Source organism: Danio rerio, chromosome 13 (assembly GCF_049306965.1).
Source record: "Danio rerio strain Tuebingen ecotype United States chromosome 13, GRCz12tu, whole genome shotgun sequence".
In the NCBI taxonomy this organism is placed as follows: domain Eukaryota; kingdom Metazoa; phylum Chordata; class Actinopteri; order Cypriniformes; family Danionidae; genus Danio; species Danio rerio.
The window spans coordinates 38,079,493-38,100,467 of record NC_133188.1 but is presented as its reverse complement, the minus strand read 5'-3'; the positions used below and the strand labels follow the sequence as shown (position 1 = coordinate 38,100,467).

Here is a 20,975-nt window from a genome sequence, read left to right as displayed (position 1 = left end):
ATAGTTGTTATTTTCAAGAAAGTATTTTCTCCTACCATGTAAATTATTTTTAAGTTTCTCAGGTTTTAGGGGGAAAAATCCTTTAATCACAATGAAATAGAAGAAGGATGTGGAGAGGACCAAGACAATAGTATTCTGCACATACTGTAGCAGATAATGAAGCAAGTGCCACAATACTACTTTGCTTATGGTTTAAAGGTTGAGATTGAGAAGGAACCTCAAAAACAGCAATTAAATAGCAGAAATCATCTGTGATGTAAACAACATCAAATGTATAAATATATATTTTTATACAAATTCCAAAGATTGGAACTTGGTTTTTAGATAGATGTGCTCTGTAGTCTGTTGAACTGAATAAAGCTATGCCTAGCACATGAAGTACACATACTTATTATCTAGCACTCTGTCCCAATACCCCAATCCCAAATTCTCATTCAATGCATCTTTGCTCGATTTAAAAAAAATACAATAAGCAATTATTCTGCATAGCCTGACTGCAGGCTGTTTAGGTACACCGTGCAACTTCATTGTCAAAGACAGAACACTTGTTTATTAGTATAAAATCAATACTAGATGGATACAGGTTTGGGCATTAGCTATTCATAATGCCATTGAACAAGGCTCATCCAGTAACATTACAGAGCCACAATCAATTTTATTGTTGTACAAGGAATAAACACACACACACACACACACACACACACACACACACACACACACACACACACACACACACACACACACAGTGCTCAGCGTTAATGAATACACCCCTTACAGACCTCTCTTTTAAATGTATAATTTGTGCATTTGTGCATAATACATTTGTAGAACAAAAATGATGATAGAAAATATTAAATTTAGTTAAAGTTTAGTAGTTTGTTAAAAATATTTAGCAATAACACGTTTCAATTTAAATGCTTTATCTGTCTATTTCTACATATCTTAAAGACCCCCTAGTTTTTCGCAATTCTGCGCTTGCTGAACCCAATGCAAAATCAACAAAAAGTTGGATTTTTTTTTTCAATACTGCAAAATTCTTAATTAAACTCAAAATAATTGCTAAAATGTAAATAATTTCATTAAACATCAAATTCCAAACCATATTATCAAATTATATTTATTTCAGTTTGCAATTTCTATTTATATTCAAAAGGCGGTGTACTCATTTATGCTGAGCATTATGTATGTACATAATATAAATCCTGAATAGTATGAATCTTGCCATCCTCTGGTCTTAAATGGAATGTAGAGGAGATCTTTGAGTACTATAAGTTTGCATCTTGGCAATTCAGATTTCCTCACAGCCTGTGGAGTGAAAAAGTCCTGCCCTGTTGCTTCAATCCTTGCACATGTCCAGCAGAGCGACTCTCGTCTCAGAGTGATACTCGCCGCACTTCCAGAACAGCCGAACAAGACTGAGGTTAAGACTCTGGCGGACAAAGCACCCGACCCCGCAGTTAATTGGCAGATGAAACAGATAGAGTGCATAGGGGGTTTGAAGTGCATGTGTGGGATTAACCTTTCAAAAAGGGTAAAACCACCAGAATTCAGACAAAACAGCCGAGATCTATTCTGGGTGTTGTAGGATTAAAAAAAAAGCCAACTAAAAGGAAGGAGGTTCATAAGAGAGTGAGAGGACCATGCTAGTCTCCTTTTCACAAATTTCAATTTGCCAATGTTCCCCGCTTTAGACACGGTGGCATCTGAAGCCATTTCCTTTGAACAAATGATAGTAATTTCCACAGCAACCATGGCCCAAATCCATCTGATGCAGGCCTTTCAAGGGCTTTGTCACCCCTTGGAAGTCATTAATGGAGGCAAGATTAGTTTTTTTCCACCCCAGAAAGAGGGAGGAGAGTAAGAGAGAAATGGACATGGGTTGGCAAAGAAACCGATGCTCTTACAATCCCATCAATCCCATAATGCCATTGGGAAAGTTATGTTCAGGAAATGTTTTGCATAATGTTTTTTTTTTAGGATGTTAAGAGCCAGGTTGGTCCCAAGGTCTAAATGGTCTATTTACTCCCTTTTCATCTCCAGCTTTCATTGTTTGCTTTGCCACAATTGAAACAGTATGCCATTATTTACCATATAAGAGAGGAATAGAGTTGTTTAGAATGTGTTTGGAAAAAAGGGGGATGCAGACAGCTAGTCTTTGCTTTTTTCTCTGTGCAACAGTTACTGCTTTAACTTGAAAAAATTTTATTGACTGTTCAATATTCCGGTTGCTCACTGAAGCTGAGTTGAGCCTGGTCAGTACCTGGATGGGCGACCACATGGGAAAGCTAGGTTGCTGTTGGAAGTGGTGTTAGTGAGGCCAGCAGGGGGCCCACAACCTGGGGCGCTCAACCTGTGAGTCTTAATGCCTGAATATAGTGAAGGGGACACCATACTGTCAGTGGATGGTTTCTTTCGAATTAGACATTAAATCGAGGTCCTGACTCTCTGTGGTCATTAAAAATCCCATGGCACTGTCTCTCCACTCCACCTACAGCTGGTGTGTGGTAAGCGCAGTTGCGCCGTTGTCTTGTGGCTGCTATCGCATCAACCAAGTGAATGCTGCAACCTGTTGGTGGTGTAGAGAGACCCCCCTCATGATTGTGAAGCCCTTTGGGTGTATGGCCATTGTATTACATTATATTATGTCCAAAGAAATAGATACTGCATAATTTTGATTTATTCACAATGTATGCTGCTATGTTCATCAGGTGTGAACATACAACTTGGAAAGGCCACCATGTTCCATTTCAACCATCCTCAAGAAGCTGCCCAACTTCGGGAGAAACGCAAGGTGGGTGAAACTCATTCTCTTTTGAAGCTATTTGTGAAAAAAAGAGGATTAAAATGCTGCTGGATAAAGGGTGAGCATAATTACGAACTTCTGTTGAAAAATGCAAGTCATCAGAAACCGCTCTTAGTTGTAATTGTTATGCCAGTTGGCTGTGCGCGCGTCCATGCAAGGTAGAACAAGAGCTTTCTTCTTCAAAGAGGCACATATACACTTCCCTCAAGCTAAAATTATGAATCCCTCTTGGTATGTTTGCGAAGTCCTAGTCCTCTCTTTTCTTTTTATCTTTTACACCTTTTTTTTCTTCTTCATTTCCTCTCAGTGGTAAATTGCGCACCTCAGTGTCTTCTGATAAGAGCCGAACATGTCTCTGTCATTGGTTTGCAAGTGTGTACCTTCACTTCTTTCTCTGTCTTACTTTCTCTGGCGCTCTCTAACTTTCCCTCCCTCTTTCTGTCTCTCACTGCTGTGACAGGTAATTAAATATTTCCTGACTGTTAAGTCTCTCATTGTAAAGTAAGACAGCAGCTGTTTCCTCTTCTGCGCACGGAGATTACAGCGCCTTCTCTCTGCGTGAACTATTCTTATGCTCACAAACAACTGTTAACTTGCCTCGCAGAGCTCTCAGCGGCACCATTCAGTCATTTTTGTTGTGTGAAACTTTTTATTTCGACATGCTAATTTCCATTTTACACAATGGCACATCATAGTTTGAAGATTGTCTGAATAAACTAACTTCATCTGAAGACTGTTTTCATGAATGTTTTTTCCTCTGATGAATCTCATGATGTTAAGATGATGTAAAAAAATGCCAGTTTTATTAGGTTGTTAGAGTTATAATTGCAGATTACGAAGACTTGCACAATTATCTGACACATTATGTACAAGCGTTCAATATTTATTGTCATTGATAATATGGTAATTGTTGTTTAAATGATGTTAGAAACACATTTTGTGAGTACAAAAGCAATTACTTTGTGATGAAGCAAATTAAAATGAAAAATGGCCCTATAATTCAGATTATGAAAGGATAGGATATCTTTCCCTTTAAGTTTTTTTGTTTGTTTGTTTTTAATAGTTGTATGATGTGATATTGTTAAAGGTGCTGTATATGTTTTTGACTCTAGTAAAGCATAAGAATACCATGACATATTTGCAGATATTTAAGAAACATGCTTTGAAAATGTATGTTGTGTGTTGGAATGGCTGTCTTTGTTTTGGCTGTTTTAACCCGGCCACTGTCAGTTTAGCCAATTATATTTCAGCACCCCGGGTAGCCTTGATGGAAAACCACATAGTAGATTCATTCAGTCAATCAGGAAGGCTCTCAAAGTGTACGTCCTTGACTGAAATGTGACCTCCGGTGGACTGTTGCAGCCTCCGAAATAAGATGCAGATTCAGTGTTCCACATGAGGTGTTTATTAATTAGCAAATAAAATAAATATTACAAACATAAACATTAGGTGAGGGGGTTACATTGTAACCCGGTGTCATAACAACATGCTACTTGACAAGATTTGCAGTGATAAACTTGGCTGCTTGCACCAGACGAAACACGACAGAAATTTAAATACAGCCATTTGTAAGCACAGAATAGTGCACTTACTGCACTCCAACGAAATGGTAAGGTTAATAATCTAATTAATACATATTAAACCTCTCTAACATGATGCTAAATCACTGATATTTGTTGGTGTACTTTATGTCACAGTTCTAAAGGTCAATTCCGAACAGGTTATTTTATTTTCTAGATCTGAGGTAAACTATCTGCTGCTGCTTTCAATAGCATGGCAATGAATGTCATGTAAATTGGCAATCAAACTCGCATTATTAGCATTTAAAGCGCGTGAGGTGTACCTGTGGGAAACATTGTCAGTTTATCCTGCATGTTGTTCAGCTGCAAGAAATAGAATCTGTTTCTAAAATATAAATTTCAGGTGTTGGTAAAAAAAAAAAAAAACTCTTTTTAATATGGAAAACTTCTATCGCACGCTGTTGCTTTTATTTAGAACACAGGTTAAATCAGCCTTTAGGCTCGATAGTTAGGCACTCATCTTTTGATATCATCAATCTGGCAACCTGCTTTTGCTTGTTTTAAACCAGGCGTGCAATACATAGTTCAACCACTGGGTATTAAACTTACATTCTGCACCTTTAACATCTAACTCAGAAAGTGCAGAGGTTTAAAAAACAGTAGCCAATATTAAGTGAGTTACATTTTAGACACAATTTTTTTTCCTATTTAACAAATGAAAAAGTTGTTGCAAACAAAGATGAATTAAAACATTCAAATTAAAAATTTAATTAATTTTAGTCAATGATTAATTCCTAAAGACATTTGCTGTATCTGATATCACATACTTTCCTACTTAAAGTGTGTGACTTGTCAGAAAGAATGGAATGATTTGGCGCACATATGACCTCCAGCAACATGCGGAGCCAATTTAAAAATAAACCACACAAGCTGCAGGTTCATTATGTTAATGGATTAATGCAAAACGTACATCCTAGTGTAGGTTCAACAAAAAATTGCACTTTTCTAACATTGAAGCATATTTGTTGCATATTTTGTGAACATTTAAAATATAAATATATATTTAGTTTAATTAATTTTTTAACTTTATCCAGAGAACGTTTTGTAAGTTGCTTTTTACAATGTATATAAAAATGCTTGTGACTAAACAAATTTGTCTGATATCAGTGTGAATTTGAGGGGCCACAGCAGAGGGTTTGTGAATGGCAGTTTTAGGGTCATATTTATTTATCCATGACTGGACTAAACAAGCCAAAATGTCAGTACAAAACACAACATTTTTATTTCATTAACAAAATAAATAAATAACATAATTATGCAATTCTACCAAATGTCTAATTAATGTTGTGTAGCAGATTGAAATACAGGTTCATCATGGTGAGATGACATTTTTATTTTGGTATGAACTCTCTTTAAACTTTTATTAGAACAAAGACAGTTAGCTATAAAAGGTGTTTCATTTCATGTTCATTGAGGCAAACTGCAATCATGTTTACCATTCTCCTTGCATTCTACTCTCTCATTTGGAACTGAATGATGGTGATTTGTAGTGTTTTCTAATGGCATGTTTGCTTTAATTAGTGTGCTGTAATTGCCGTGTGTTAGAAACAGCTGTCTTTCAGTTGTGAGAGTGGTTTTTACCACAGTGCTGTGTGTTTGCTCAAACGTCCATGTGTGTGTGTTTGCTCCACAGTCTGGGCTTTTCGTGCCGAGTAACTCTGCTGCATTCTCTGTAGAGACTTTCAGTGATTTCAGGTGAGTACACCTGCAGTGAGACAGAATGTGCTGTATCCCCATCCATCCTCTGATTCATCATGTGATTTAACGGTTAGGCATTATGGTAGCTTTATCTTTCACAAAACATTCTGCACACCACGTGTCCTAGAAACTTTTAACGCTTCATTTAATACTTGTTATGTACCTAGACTTTGATTAGTAGATGGATATAAATAGTCATACTTGTAGCTTTTTTCTCGAATTAGACTTGTTCGTGTCAAGGAAACATTCACACCTCATTTCGAGAAGAAAAGGGTCAGAAAACTACACTTCTGTTGCTTTTTATTGGTCTTTTTTGCAGTCTTAATGATTCTTCCTTTCATTTTTTGTTCAGTGGAAATAGTGCTTCTTTGTGGTATTTTAAATTAGTGGTTTGGCATCTGCTTTGCAGTAATTTAATTTGATTAATTTCTTTTTGCCTTTTACTCACTGAATTTGATTTCCTCTTTTTAATTCTTAAGCCATACTTTATTGTGATGATCCTTTTTCATGTTTTGAGGTGAAGTTTAAAGGTTTAATAAAAATTATAAGAACTTTGTTTTCTGTTACAGGCAAAGCAGTATGTTCCCACATAATTAGTACAATTACAATACAACATCAGAATACTTCACTTAATTATTTTTATTTAAGTGGACTTTGAGTTGAAGATGATATAATCATACATTTAGTTTGTCCTGTAAAAATGCTAAGTTCCACACCATTCACTTTATCGTTTAATTTACTTAATCGTTTTTCGAAATTTAAATGGATCAAACATGAAACAAAGTTGTTCAACTCATAATAAATAAGTAGTTTGAACGAGCAGCAAAAAATAATTGAAAAAGTGTATGAGATTTTTTTTTTTTTTTTGCATCAAACAATGAACAAGTGCACATACATATTCATACTGTACATCATGAGTTTATGGAGAAAATGATCAGAAATCTTGAATGAGATAAACCATGTCTAATATTTGTTTTTATTTGTCAGAACCGTTAAAGAACATTGGAAATTTCACTTAAAAAAAGTGCACTCAGCTTAAAATTGCATGGTAACTTTCTGCAGAGCTTATTTAAGTTGACTCAACTTAAATTGAGTCAAGTGCAGTACTTGGGTTGAAAGAGTAAACTCAAAAAGCTCTGCAGCAAGTTACTTTACAATTTGAGTTGTTCACTTTTTTGTAAATGGTAAACCTGTGTTACAATTTGTGATGTATTCAATCAAAGGATGTATTCAATCAAACCATAGAAAAGTCTGATTAGACAGCGCAATTTCATGGCAATTCGTAACTTTTTAATTTAGTGGCTGATTCGTATGAATTTGTACAATCTAATTCGTACTTTTTTTGTACGATTTGCTCATCACTCAATGACGGTTTGGGTTAGGGGTGGGGTTAAGTCCCACGCCTACTTTTTAAAATCATACATTTTCGTATGACTGAACTCATGCGAATTCGTACGACTTAGCCACTAAACTGACAAAATGTAAAGTACTTACGTTTCCTCGTAAGATCAGGCAGGATTGGATGTTAAGTTTTGCAAATGAGTCAGTGCACAAGAATAAAGGCAGAAGTTATACCTGTATGCAAATAAAGTTTGCTGTGTTCAAGTCAACTTTGACATCAATTTGCCACAGCCATATCACCCTGCAGCCCAAGACCAGTTACTCGCTGAAGCTAAGCTGGGCTGAGCCTGGTCAGTTCCTGAATGGGAAACCTTATGGGAAAAACTAGGTTGCTTTTGGAAGTGGTGTTACTGAGGCCAGCAGAGGGTGCGCAAGCTGCGGTCTGTGTGAGTCCTAATGCCCCAGTATATTGAAGTGGACACTATACTGTCAGTGAACACCCTCTATCGGATAAGACATTAAACTGAGGTCCTGACTCTCTGTGGTCAATAAAAATCCCATGGCATTTCACGTAAAGATTGGGGGTGTAATCCCAGTGTCCTGGCCAAATTCCCTCCATCTGCCCTTACCCATCATGGCCTCCCAATCATCCCCATTCACTGAATTGGCTCTATCATTGTCTCTCCACTCCACCTATAGCTGGTGTGTGGTGTGCGGACTTGCTCCGTTGTCCTGTGGCTGCTGTCGCATCATTCAAGTGGATGCTGCACACTGGTGGTAGTGTGGAGAGACCCCGCTCACAATTGCGAAGCACTTTGGGTGTATGGTCATACTTGATACATGTGCAATATAAATACACATCACATTACATCAATTTGGTGTGTCACAGGCTTTAATCTATATGCTCTGTCTTCCTACAAAGTTTAGCTACAATTTCCAATTAAATATTGTGCAGGATACTGGTCCTACAGAAACAGGATTGGACACCCCTGTGTTAGTCGATGTAAGAATATCCACAAATATAGGAAAAGTTTTTTGAGAAAGAGAAGAATAAGACAGAATGTGGACAGCTTGAGAGGTCCAGGCTGTTCTGTGATGTGACAACATAAAAAAGGTCCCAGTGTCCCAACTTCCAGCTGAGAGACTTCTGTCTGATGTGCTACTGTTTTCAGCTGGAGCAGAGAGACGTCATGCATCATCTGCGAACCTCCAGGCTCTTCAAATGTACAAACAATCTATGTGTGGTGCTTTAAACGCCTCCGGCCATGTTCTGCATGCTGTTCCCCCTAATTGTTCCTTTGTCGGTGTTTACAAAATGTTTTGTTTGTCTGGTCGTCTTTGGCTTTATTGTTCAAAGCTCTCTATAGATAATGGATTTGTGTGTTTGAAGTGAGCCCCGCAAGCCGAGCAGATTGCTAATTTATTTCGTTCTGGCTTTCATTTGATAGACTGTGGATGCCGTTTCTGCAAAAGCATAAGAACAGAAATCCAGTAGGATTTGATGCACTCATCAAACACAGCTAAATACCAACAGAGCGACAAAATGAAAGAATTCCACTGTCCAAATATGCTTTAATTTATCTGTTTTGTACTGTACTGTATATTTATAGACTGTGCTGCATGGCTTTTCTAGGGAGAACAAAATCAAAAAAGAAAATGTATGAGCCTCCGTTGGCCTGGATTAATGTTTGTGTCATTTTGCAGTTTTACAGTTTCTAATAATCTGTCATTTCTCCTTTTTCAGCTTAACATCTGTTAACCTTGGTGCACTGTTCGAATTTACTACCCTTTTGTTATGTTGGGGATGAAAACATCCACTAAATTAAACTGCTGCAAAAATGCTTCAGATAAATGTTTTTTCAAAAATGTTTTGCACAAATCTGTTAATCAATCTCGGTCCTGATTAAAACTAAAATACATGATTTTAACACTTTAATTGGCAAGTTTACAAATAATGTCACTGATTTGGTGAAAACGCACACAAAATGAGATATTTTCAATTTAAAAAGTAATTGTGGAATGGATTTTTAAAACATCTTTATCACAGACTTGGACATGTGAACGATTAGTAACAACATTGTCTTTGATACATTGTTAGATTTTCATTTTTACTCTCCAAGCTGGTGGCTGTTTTTGACCCATAGACTTTCATTATTTTTGATGGTGCGCAAATGCATTGCTTTTATTTACTCCATGTACTTCTGAGAGCTGAGATGCATATTTTGACACATCAATGTACTATAAGTGCGTAAAGGTCACTTTCACACATACACACACATTAAATTGCTGTAATACTCCATATAAAATCCAGAAACTAGGCATTTTTTTTTTTTGCACAGGACTATCTAAAGGGTTAAAGATGCCAACTGATGATCAACAGTAAAAACTACCAATTTGACCTCTTGCCAAATGGGAAAACCAGCAACAATCAAAAATGCCTGATTATACTGTATAGTGTTATAGTTTTGTAATAAAAAAAATTTAATTATAACAGAAGTCAACGATAAAAGCAGCCACCAACAGTAATCAAAAACAATGCGTCAACAGCAATATTGTTTCACACATCCAATACTTTGATAAAAGATAAGAAAAAATCCAGTACACAATTACTTTTTATATTAAAAATAAGTAATTTTCTGTATGTTTTTCAGCAGATCAGTGACATCATTTATGAATTTGGCAATTAAAAAGTTAAAATCCTGTAATTTTTTTTAACAAATTAGTAGTTCAGTAATCAGGACTGAGGTTGATTAACAGATTTATGCAAAAGAAATTTGCAGAAAGATATTTATCTGATGCATTTTTAAAGGGGTTAATTCAGTTAATTCAGATGTTTTCATCTATAACATGACAAAAGGGAAGAAAATTTGACCAGAGGGTATTGTTGAGTTTTTTTTTCCCAAAATATGTGTTAAAATAAGATGTCACCAAAAATCATTCTTCTCGCTAAAACACAGAAAAAGTTATGGCCAAATTAAGACATAAAATCAGTACAGATTGGATAAAAACATCCCCAACAGTACATAAGAGTTAAACCATAATGCATTATTAAATCCCAATTGGAGCTTTGAACTGATCATTTCACCAAAAACAAAACAAAAAATCTCACAAAATCCATGTAAGAAGTTCACTTCATAACTGCTAGTAAAGTGTGTGAATCTTTCCCCTAACCTCCTCCCCCTCTTGCTGTTAATTTGCAAACAGAAGGTAGACTCGTGCAGAAATTCATCAGCTAATGAAACAGATGCCTCTCACCTGTTCTGTCACTTCCCTGAAAGCTGTTTCTTTCTGGTTTTATTCTTTGATTGTGTACATTCTCAATTTAATTACATTTTCTGGAAACATGCTAGAATATCAACATATGAAGCATTTAGAAGGCTCTAGCTGCTGTTTTATTTTCCCTCAGAAGAGCCATCCTCATCTCAAAACTGTTCCCAAGGGCTTCCAGAGGATTTCATGCAAATGTCTTAGTAAAATTACAGAGAAATGTCTGAGCACCTGTTTAATCACATGTGCTGGTGGATCACAGATTAGGCCACAGCTCAGAATTTTTAGTGCTGTATTTATTTTTTTTAATTATCTTGGTAATGCTGCATCTTTCAATCTTTTGTTTTTTATTAATCTTATTATTCAATGCTAGAGTGCATATGTTTCTGTGATTCTTTTACAACTTTTGATTCAGCTGGCTATGAAAGAAATTACTAGGAATAATAAACAGCAAAAAAACAATCAAGCTACTTATACTCTACAAACAAGCATTTGCCTTACTATACAAAGCAGAATAATATAATAAGAAAATGTTAGTTTGCAACACCAAGCAGCAGAACTAGCCTGTTTTTAATGTCTAAAGATGAATGGAAGTGAATGAGACTAGAAATCTTGAGCCAAAAAGATTCAAATGGCTGCGCCTGCTCGTGCACGAAGAATAAGGTGAATAGCTTTGCCCTTTTGGATTCAAATTTTGCATGTAGAACACACTTTTGTTTGACTTGCTTTCTATAAAAATTCTGTGGGCTTCTTTTTTTATCTGAATCTTGATTGAGAACATGTCTACATTTTTTGCCTCCCTTTTCTTATCTCTTACCTCTTTTGCTGTGTCCTAACTCACAGACTATCTGTCCTAAATAATATATGCAAATAGAATTAGTATGTCCCAATTTGCAGTTTGTTAAAAAAAAAAAAAAAAAAAAAAAAAAAAGAGTATGCCAAAGGTTCCCGGATAGTTTACTTTTCCAGTAAAATTTTTAAGCGTAGATACGTCCATACTCTTACCACTGATATTGTACAGTAGATTGCACGTTGGACGTGAATTTGATTAGAACTACCAACTCGGGTAAAAAGTGGAAATAAACTACAAACATGATGGACGCGTGAGACCAAACGAGGCTTCGGTAAAGATGTTTGTATGACTGTTAATTAATATCTAGCCAACTCGAAAATATTTAAATTGCGTTGTCTGTGTTATAATTCATCTGCAACAACAACTGAATGTGTAAAACGTGAATAAAGACAAGTTTGGTCATTAACATCTTAATAAATGATTATCCAAAGACCTAAACAGATTTCTCTGCATGACAGAATGGGAGATTAAGCCACTGGTGCGTCTCCAAGAAGGTACGAAATTTAATATGGCAGAAATGTGGATGATATGCGGATGAGATATGTCCCAAAACTTGCATACTCTTGTGTTACACACTCAAAAGTATATATTTTTCCTTCACAAAAAAGTACATAATTTTAGGATGTAGTATAAGAATGCAAATTTGGATGCAGCATGTGACTAAATGATAATTTTCAAACGCATGTTCAAAGTTCTCAACTCATACAATTTATTTTCTTTCATTTTTTGTGGAAAAGATAATTTCAGTGGATATCACTCGATGTACAATCATCTGCAGTTGGACACAAACTATTAAAACCAGTCAATTCAGCATCTGTCTGCTTTTCAAACATTCAGTAATACAACGTTTAAGAATGAGTTTGCGTTTCACCTTAGTCTCTTGTCTTCAGTTTTCAAACACAAATTGCACCAAATGCATTAAGTCATGTAATGTTAATTGAAATGTTGCAGATTTAGCACAGCAAGGTTTCCTACTTCTGGTATTAGGTGCATAAATTGGCTGAATTGTCCACAGTGAAAATGAGTGATGCCTCATCGCTATTTGAGATGCAGTAGGTTTTTATTCATGCATTGTTTTGTACATGGAAAGTAGCTTGTTTATTTGTGGATATTTCTCAGCATAATGCATTGATTATACCTGCGTGTGCTGTGCACCAACTCATAGTCTTGAAATATTACAGCTTGGGGTATTTGATGTAGCTCTTTATTGACTTTTGCTGTTTGTCTGGACATTGATTAAAAGCTTTAGTTCTCTTGTGTCACTGTTATGTTATTGAATTAATTGTTTCTCCGGTACACAGAAAAGTAAAGAAAAGGAAAGCAAGTCATTTTGTATAGCTTACGGGGGGAAAAAGACTTAAATAACAATGCTGTTGCTAATCGTTTTGTGAGTCCTAGTTTATGTAATGAGTTAGACGCATCAAAAAGTAGATTGACTTTAGCATTTGCAGGAGCAGCAACATGAAAAGCTGCTGGAAGCCAGTTACCTGGATTCCAGTTCTGTAAACTCAGAGGGTGACAGAAAGACAGGAGAGACCCTGGGTGGGAAAAGATCACAGACAGGCTGTAGAAAGGAGAGACTGCATTAAAAGGTGAATATACAGCAGTCAAGAGCAAAAGAAGACACACTGCTTGGGTAGAATCCGAGAGGATGTTTCTCAGGGACACCAGCCAAGGTTCAGGGTTTCAGTATCTTATCAAATGATGTGCACTGGGTCTGTATTCTAGAATCTAATTTCCCACTCCAATGACTAAATTCTGTAAGGTCAGTATTAAGTGTGAGTAAATATGTATGTTTTGTGTGTGTCCAAAAATCCTGCTTATACCTTTAGCTGTGAAATAATTTACGAAACTGTCTTTTTATGTTGTGGCTGAGTGTGTGTGTGTGTATTTGAAAAGCCCTCAGTAGTTGTTCAGTTGTTCAAAAACCCAAGTTCAAGTCTGAGATCAGTGCCCTTCTATTGTTTTCTTCTGAGGGCGTTTCTGGCATTTTACAGGGTTTTTGACTTGTACATGCTCTGTTATCCAACAAGTTGTGTACGAGGCTCCATTAAATATTTGGCTCTCTGTCCAAAAATCCTGTTGAGCTTGACAGAAAGTCATCTTCGTTTCCCAGCAAGCTGCTTTTCCATCCCTGTGCGAACAGTCTGAGAATGAAGTGCTCGTATGTAAATCCTCAAATCTACATGCACACGTTCTATTTAATTTCACAGCTAGCTGAGTGGCCCTAATCGCATCCAGACATTTGGGTCCTTTGCTATTCAAATCTAATAGACGCTTCTGGAGATGCGGGACATTGTGGAGTTTTGTCTTTTTCGCTGTGCCGCCTGTTGGAGGTCTCTTGTGTCATAACCGTAGCAAAAATAATTAAAATCGCTCATCAAAACAAAGAGCACAGCAGCGTGGTTTTGAATATAAACCTAATTGCTTCGCTCTTTTGTGGCCATGCTTCAGTGTAAATATCATTTAGAAGAAGTAGCCTTTTTTCACCCCCTGTAATCCTTGTAATATAATTACAAACATTAAACTTCCGTTTTGTTGAATCATCTAAAATGGAGATTTTTTTCCCCCTTACAGCTGCAGAAAGGTTTCTGACCAACACGAAGGTGATGCAGATGCTCTAAAAAGCAATACTTTCTCTGGAGAGAATCTGAGGGTAAGCATGTGTTGTCAGACTCAGTTGCTTATTAAAGGTGCAGTAAGTGATCTGCCTAAATGCTAACCCATTAATATCTTTCAAAGACAATCCTTCCCCTGTCGTCCAAAGCCACGCCTCCTGAAATCACAAATGCACACATTAAAGATTACAGACCAACTAAATCATGTCATTCGCCAGTTAGAAATTGTATTTTATGATACTACAAATTTGAACGAAAACTGTATATCTAGCACGTTTTCAGTTATGTCGCAAAACTTGTCATCACTCTCTCATCAGTCTCACTCATTACTCTCACACGCTTTTTCCTAAAGCAACTATTATTTGCTTAGTGATAAGCCGGCGGGCTGCAGGAAATACATTTATTAATAAGCCATTCTTGCATGCTATTTCAGACTGAATATTCAAAGTAACATGATAAACAATATAGGGAGCGCATCACAGGTTGTCATTGTTCAAAAATGAACCAATGTTATGTGAATATAAAACCAACTTTAGCTCAGTAAGGCAGGCTAGGTGGAATAGCGCTATTTACTGATGTTTTGTTGTTTAATTAAATAAAAATATACATTATCGATGCTGTAAAAAGACCCTTATGAAACTGAAAATAGTCACATCAATCATTCGCTGTAAAATTTCAGTTGCTAAACAACACTTCTGTGCATATAACCCATTCGTAGGAACACAATCTACATAAGCTTTGCGTGGCTAAAATAGTTTTAAAACATAATATTACCTGTCTAAAAGAAATACTTAAGCCATGGTGTCGTCCTTCCTCCAGCTTGCAAAAGTAACTCCAATATTGATTCAGGATTTTAAAAAGTTTTGATTCGACATTTGTTTTTACCACTGTCACTAGTATCCACATGAACGCGCATTGGCGGATCTGCGTGAATGGGTGCGTAGTTGTTTAAATCTACATTTGCTGACAGACAGATTGGGATACTTATCAGAATTATGGGAAATGTTGGCCTGACAAAAATTAATTGGATTAACATTTTTTTGTTTTATGCCTTACTCAGAATATAAACATACATATAAATACATGTAGATAATTTAGTTTAATCATTACTGTTGGCATGTGAAGAGACTTTCATCCAGCTCAACAAAAGACAATCCCCTACTGCACCTTTAATGCATCTGTTTCGCTACTGGATTAATTGCATAGATTTATACTCTTAAAAAAAACTATACTTTCAGAAGAAAGTCAGAGGTGCTAAATGTGTTTGCAACTGGCTGGACAGTAGCTTGATTCTTATAGCTTCCATATGGGGACAGATGATTAGGAATATGCCATTAAAAAACAAGCATACTGTAGATGGAGTTGACTATAGCCTAAAGGCAATAAAACTGCCTCAGGGACCTTGTGGGGGCTAGAACTATTTTTGTGTTTGCACTTATAATTATAAAAAAGGCTATGTAAATTTAAGTAACTGTAATCATACTGTCGTGCTGTTGCTGTCATGTTATTTGATTTCCGCTCATTATTTTGTTCAATTATCACAGTGGTTGTTTAAATGTTAGCCACACTGTGTCTAATATAATTATTTAGGCCATAATTAATACTGCTATTTCCTCAGTTCTTAAATAAAACAATGACATCAGAAGTATAAAGTTTATTATATCTGCTGTGAATGTTTACCATTAAATTTTATTAAAGGTATTCTGAATAAAGACAGTGCATTCAGGATTGTTGTTTATTACCACAGACATTTGCGGTTATGTTTGTCTTCTAGTGAAATAATTAAAAAGCCAAGTACATCAAGTAGAAAAAGCCCCTCTTTCCACTTTTAGCTAGCAGTGATTATTATGTTTACATTTTGTACCTATTGGATGTGTTCTGCATGGCTTTATTACTACCCCCTGGAATGAGAGTGCATCAAAGCAATGGCTTAATCATATTTGGATCTGTGGAAAAAAGCAGCTAATGCAAATAGCATGCAGAGTTGTGCTTACAAATATAAAGATTCATAGAGTGTTTTCAGCCAATTAGATCTCAATGCTTTCAGTCCTGGCTCTTCCATTTATATTGGGTGAAGTATTTAGTCCACTTAAACAGAGATAAACAGATGTAAGATTAACAGAAGTGAGCAGCAATATAAAGAACAAAAGGTCTTTCTTCTGGGAGATAGTTTTTAGGTCAAAGAAGGTAACTGCATTGAAAGAGTCTCAAAAACATTTGCGTAAGTGTAGAATTCTCAAAACATTGTTAAAATACTTAATGAAATGCATTATAAAATGTAGTGACCTAATAACAAATCTCTCCTGACACTGGTCTCATTTTCCCCTATTACAGATTATTCCCACATCTCATGCTCCAGACATCCTCTTATCTCAAAACAAGACAGACAGTAGTTTCAGTGGACCTTCAGAGTCTCAGCACATTCCTAAGATGCCCAGGGCACTTACAGAACACTGTGCCACTAACAACCCTGTAGGAGATGCCAAAAGTCTGGGAAAGACGCTTCAGACAAGTCTCAACATCCGGTGGGAGAAACAGCTTTCAGCACCTCATAAATCAGAAACTGAAGCTCCGACAGTGGACATGGCAAATATGAAACTGGAGGGGGAGGAAACAGGGGTGCGTGAAGGACTTTGGGATAGTAGGGTACTTCAGGAGAGCTGTAACGGGACCTCGGGGCTCTTGGATGTCGAGCAGCAGTATCTCTGGCACCAGGTTGTGGGCTCAGAAGGGAGCTTGTTAGCTGAGGAATCCCAAACAAAGAGAAGGCACTCTGCCACAGGAGGTGGAGAAGGAGGAGTCTTTGTCCCCAGCTTGACTCGCTTGGAGCACTTTTCACAAAGGCAAAGTCCTCTTTCCGTGGGGGGCCAATTTAGTGAGCACTTTTTATCAAGAACATCTGTTGAGAGCCAAGAAGCCAAAGCCCATCCAGAGGGAAGTGGGTTCAGCTCTAGCCTGGGGAGCCTTGTAGGTAGAGTGACCTGGATGCTGACAGATGCTGGCCGTGTGCTTAACTCTTTAAAGGAACAAACTGGTGCTAGAGGAAGTGGTTGGTACAATCAAATGTGCTCATTGGTAAAGGATCTACCCTTGGTTCACCATATCCAGTTTGAAGTCTTGCTAGGACCACAGGCAAACCCAACACTGGATGCAACCCAGTTTAGGCGCAATCTGTCTCATAGTGACATTTTATCAGTACGTGAACAGTGTGTAGCATTGTCCTCCATGCAAGATCTGTCAAAGTCCAGTACAGGTAAATGGAAGAGTCCTTTGAGAGCTTTGGAGGCAAAACAGACAAAGGATTCAGTGACTATCCAGAGCAGTGAGGGATTGAAGGTATGCTGCCAAAGACTCCACCTCGTGCCTGAATCCTTGGTACATCTTCAAAATCTTCCACCACCGCAGCTTCTCTCCTGCCTTCACAGTGTCATCCCTGCCCCCTTGCTAATGGAAGAGCGAGTATTAGCTTTATACTGGCTCAGTGTAGCTACCTGTTCTCAACCAGATCCACAGCCAGCAGTTACTGTCATTTTCCAGACAAAGGTTTTGGTGATCACATTTGATCCTTTACTTGATTCTTCCAGTCCCACACACTCTTTAAGTGTTTTCTATGAACTATCCTTTCAGCAACTACTGGAGATAAACATAGGTTTTGCTGGGCAGTCAGTCAGACTGACAGGCAACACAGAGAGCAGCATACTTGCTTTGCACACATGCAATGCAGGCCTAACTCAAGAACTGTCCCAAACATTAATCAAGGCTATTTGCCCTTTCGAAAAATGGACACTAGACCATCCATTGCTGTCAAGTGACATTCTGCGTTTGTCCCTAGACTGGAGCTCCTGTATTAAGGACTTGGTCCTACCCTCTGGTGGACGCCTTACATGCTCTTTCCAAAAAACCTTGGCTAAGTTGGTTTTCGTGTTACATGGTAATATGAAGGGTGAACGTCCAGCACTTGCGGATGTGCAGCTACTTCTTTACGCAACTGTCAGATTTCGGCAATCAAGTTTTGAGCCTACTGTACCTGATTTACAAGTGGACTCTGAGCTTGTCCAGCTAGTCCTGACTGACACCCATCTGTGTCTTTTACAGGAGAATGCCATTTATTACCCACCTCCACGTTCAGTATCTGTAGTGGCACGGCAGGCCCAGTTCAGACTAATAGACTTTCGGCAGCGCTCTGAAGTTCGTTGTGTGCTGGTCAGAGAGGGATATGGAGGCATGTGTCTGGATGTGGTCTTGGCTCGTGCCAACCGGAAATCTGTTGGTACTGAAAATCACCCTCAACCTCCAGAGGTCTGCAGTGCTGATAAAGCAGCTGCCCAATCTCTTTCCAACCCTGATTCATCTCTCCGGAATGAAGTGTGGAAATTAACTTTCAGCAGCTCCGTTGAGGCCACCTTTCTGATTAATAACTTGTCAAACATTTGATCAAGGGCCTTCCAGCAAAATAATTAACAGCGTAGTGAGGAGAATTCGACAGGAGACTACAAAAAAGGCTGAGTTCACCGAAAACATGACAAAGTCTGTGCCTCTAGGATTTGAGAAATAAAGACATTTTATGATTTTTTTTTCTTTTTTTGGGGGGATTTTGTGAAATCCATCAAGTTGACTTGCCTTTTGACACTAGTAATTATTAAAAGTAGTGCCTATAATCAAGACTTGAAATTCATAAGGCTGTTTGAGATTGCACTGACATTATTAATGATGTTTATCTGGCAATAATAAATGAAGAATGGTATAATGGATCTTTAAAATGTATAATAAGTACCTGCACTTTACCTTAATTAACATGTTCATTCTTTTCAGTGCTAATTAGAGAATCTCATTTATGGCAATGTGCCTAATTTACATGTGTCTATTCCTGTGCGTCACAAGCTACTTTTACTGTAGATAATTGTCTCACATTGCACAATTTAAAGAGCACCTATTTTACTTCTTTTTCAAGATTTTTTTTCAAGTCTTTTGAGTCTCCAGAATGTGTACGAAAGGTTTCAGCTCAAAACACGAGTCAGATTGTGATTTTCGGCTCTGAACACAATGTACATGTAGCTGTTTTTGTTGCCTGTGCCTTTATTGCTAATTCTCCCCGCCCACTGTTCCCTCATGCCTGTCAGAGTGTGCCTCAATCTTCATTTTTGCTGCATCAGATAAACAGCACAGTGACAGACAAAAAGGAAGCAGATCTCACGTAATGTTTGTGAGAAATACTACAGTAAGAGCTTTCCCAATGATTATTTGATGTCTTTGTTGTGGAATTATTTAAAGTCTTTCTGTAATGAAGAGTCACACACAGCATTATAAAGTTTATGCAGACACACACAGACAGCAGACTGACAGCGTCTAACTTTGCACTGTTTTTGCACATCAAATGTGACAGAATACACGTTAATATCCACTGCTGTGTGAATATCCATTATATTAATGTACAAAATAAACCTGATTTAACGTCCACAAACTGGGACTGAAGCATCTTTTTAATTGTATTGACATGCGGCTGGGGTTATAAAGATGGTAACATCACTGTCATTCATTACAAACATGCACTGTTGTAAAAACATTTTAAACTTGTAAAACTCATCCCTGATCACATTGGATGATGATTACAGAGAGCTCAACAGATCTTGTAATCCAAGTTGCTTTGTACAAGTCCTGTCTTGTAGATATGATTACACTAGGGTTGGGCATCTAAGCTATAATTGCCGATCCGATACGCATCTCGATACAAAGAATACGATCCGATATATTAGCGATACATTTGTGGCATATTGCGATGCAACACGATACGATTCACACCCATATCACGATACAATGCGATAATTCAGCACTAACTAATTAGATCAAGTTTATGAGATTATGTGAAAGAGGATGCTGTGCCATTGAATGAGTTTGATTATTTATTAACCAAGCAAAACCCCTTTCTCTCAGAGCCAGAGTGTCTGTTTACAGTAGAGGGCCATTTTAGAACATAAAGCACATATTATTTAAGTATTTTCAAGATAAACAGAATGTATAAGTGCAATATATATTAAAAAAATATATATATGCACTCTTTCAACATAAAGGTTGAGCATTGCACAACAAGAATTGTGATTTAACTTTTCAACTATGAAAACAAGTTTTACAAAGATATATTGTGCCACTGAATATTCAAAACTTAAGGTGGTGAACTAGCAGTGTTATGCTGCTTTGAAACATCACTGTCACTGTAAACAACAGGCTAATAAAAATATAACAAACCAGCAATCTTCTTGCTGTGAGGTGGTCAAACGACCCACTGTGCCACCGTGACACCCATTATTTTTATCATTATTATTATTAATATTTTTATTATAATTAAATAAAAATTAACAGGAGGAGGTGTTTAAAACCTTCGTTCTCCGTGACACTAGGCTGAATATCTTTGCAGATGAACAATGCAATACCATCCGTTATTGGCATAGAGCGCACAAAACTGTTACGCATGGAAAAAAAAAAACTTGCAATGCTTTTCTCACCACTTTTGGAGCTGGTAGCTACAGTTGAAGCAGTGCGAAAGCCGGGGATGCAGGAACACTGGAAGATGCTTTCACAACAACACCGTGGCGCCGCTTCAAGTGAGATTTCAGATTAGTCGTACTGCCTGCGTATTTTACAGATGCGCGGCACATTTTGCAAATTGCATCTGTCCTGTCATGTCGTCCATCCTTAAATCCATAAGTTTGCTTGCAATACTTTAGATTTAAAACTCAGTGGGGAATAAAATGTTTGTTTTGCTTCCTGCGTTTTCTGAGGGCGCACCACTAGCTTCCTCCGCACACCTGATACACTGA

At 37.3% G+C, this 20,975-nt stretch overlaps 1 protein-coding gene across 5 annotated transcripts in view; it reads left to right on the top strand.

Moving 5' to 3' along the window:
- kif16bb (kinesin family member 16Bb) overlaps window positions 1-18,909 on the top strand; it is a 55,843-nt gene extending 36,934 nt beyond the window's left edge. For 2 of the 5 annotated variants that reach the window (XM_068213079.2, XM_690332.11), the window contains 4 exons: window positions 2,709-2,791; window positions 6,017-6,078; window positions 14,120-14,198; window positions 16,495-18,909. In XM_068213079.2, coding sequence (XP_068069180.1) covers window positions 2,709-2,791; window positions 6,017-6,078; window positions 14,120-14,198; window positions 16,495-18,594 — 2,324 coding nt within the window. In that variant the 3' untranslated portion in view covers window positions 18,595-18,909. Of the gene's footprint in view, window positions 1-2,708; window positions 2,792-6,016; window positions 7,951-8,870; window positions 10,818-14,119; window positions 14,199-16,494 lie in introns of those variants that run through there. The other 3 variants (XM_073920155.1, XM_073920154.1, XR_012388824.1) reach the window with 2 other exon arrangements.
- Window positions 18,910-20,975: the final 2,066 nt, after the last annotated feature.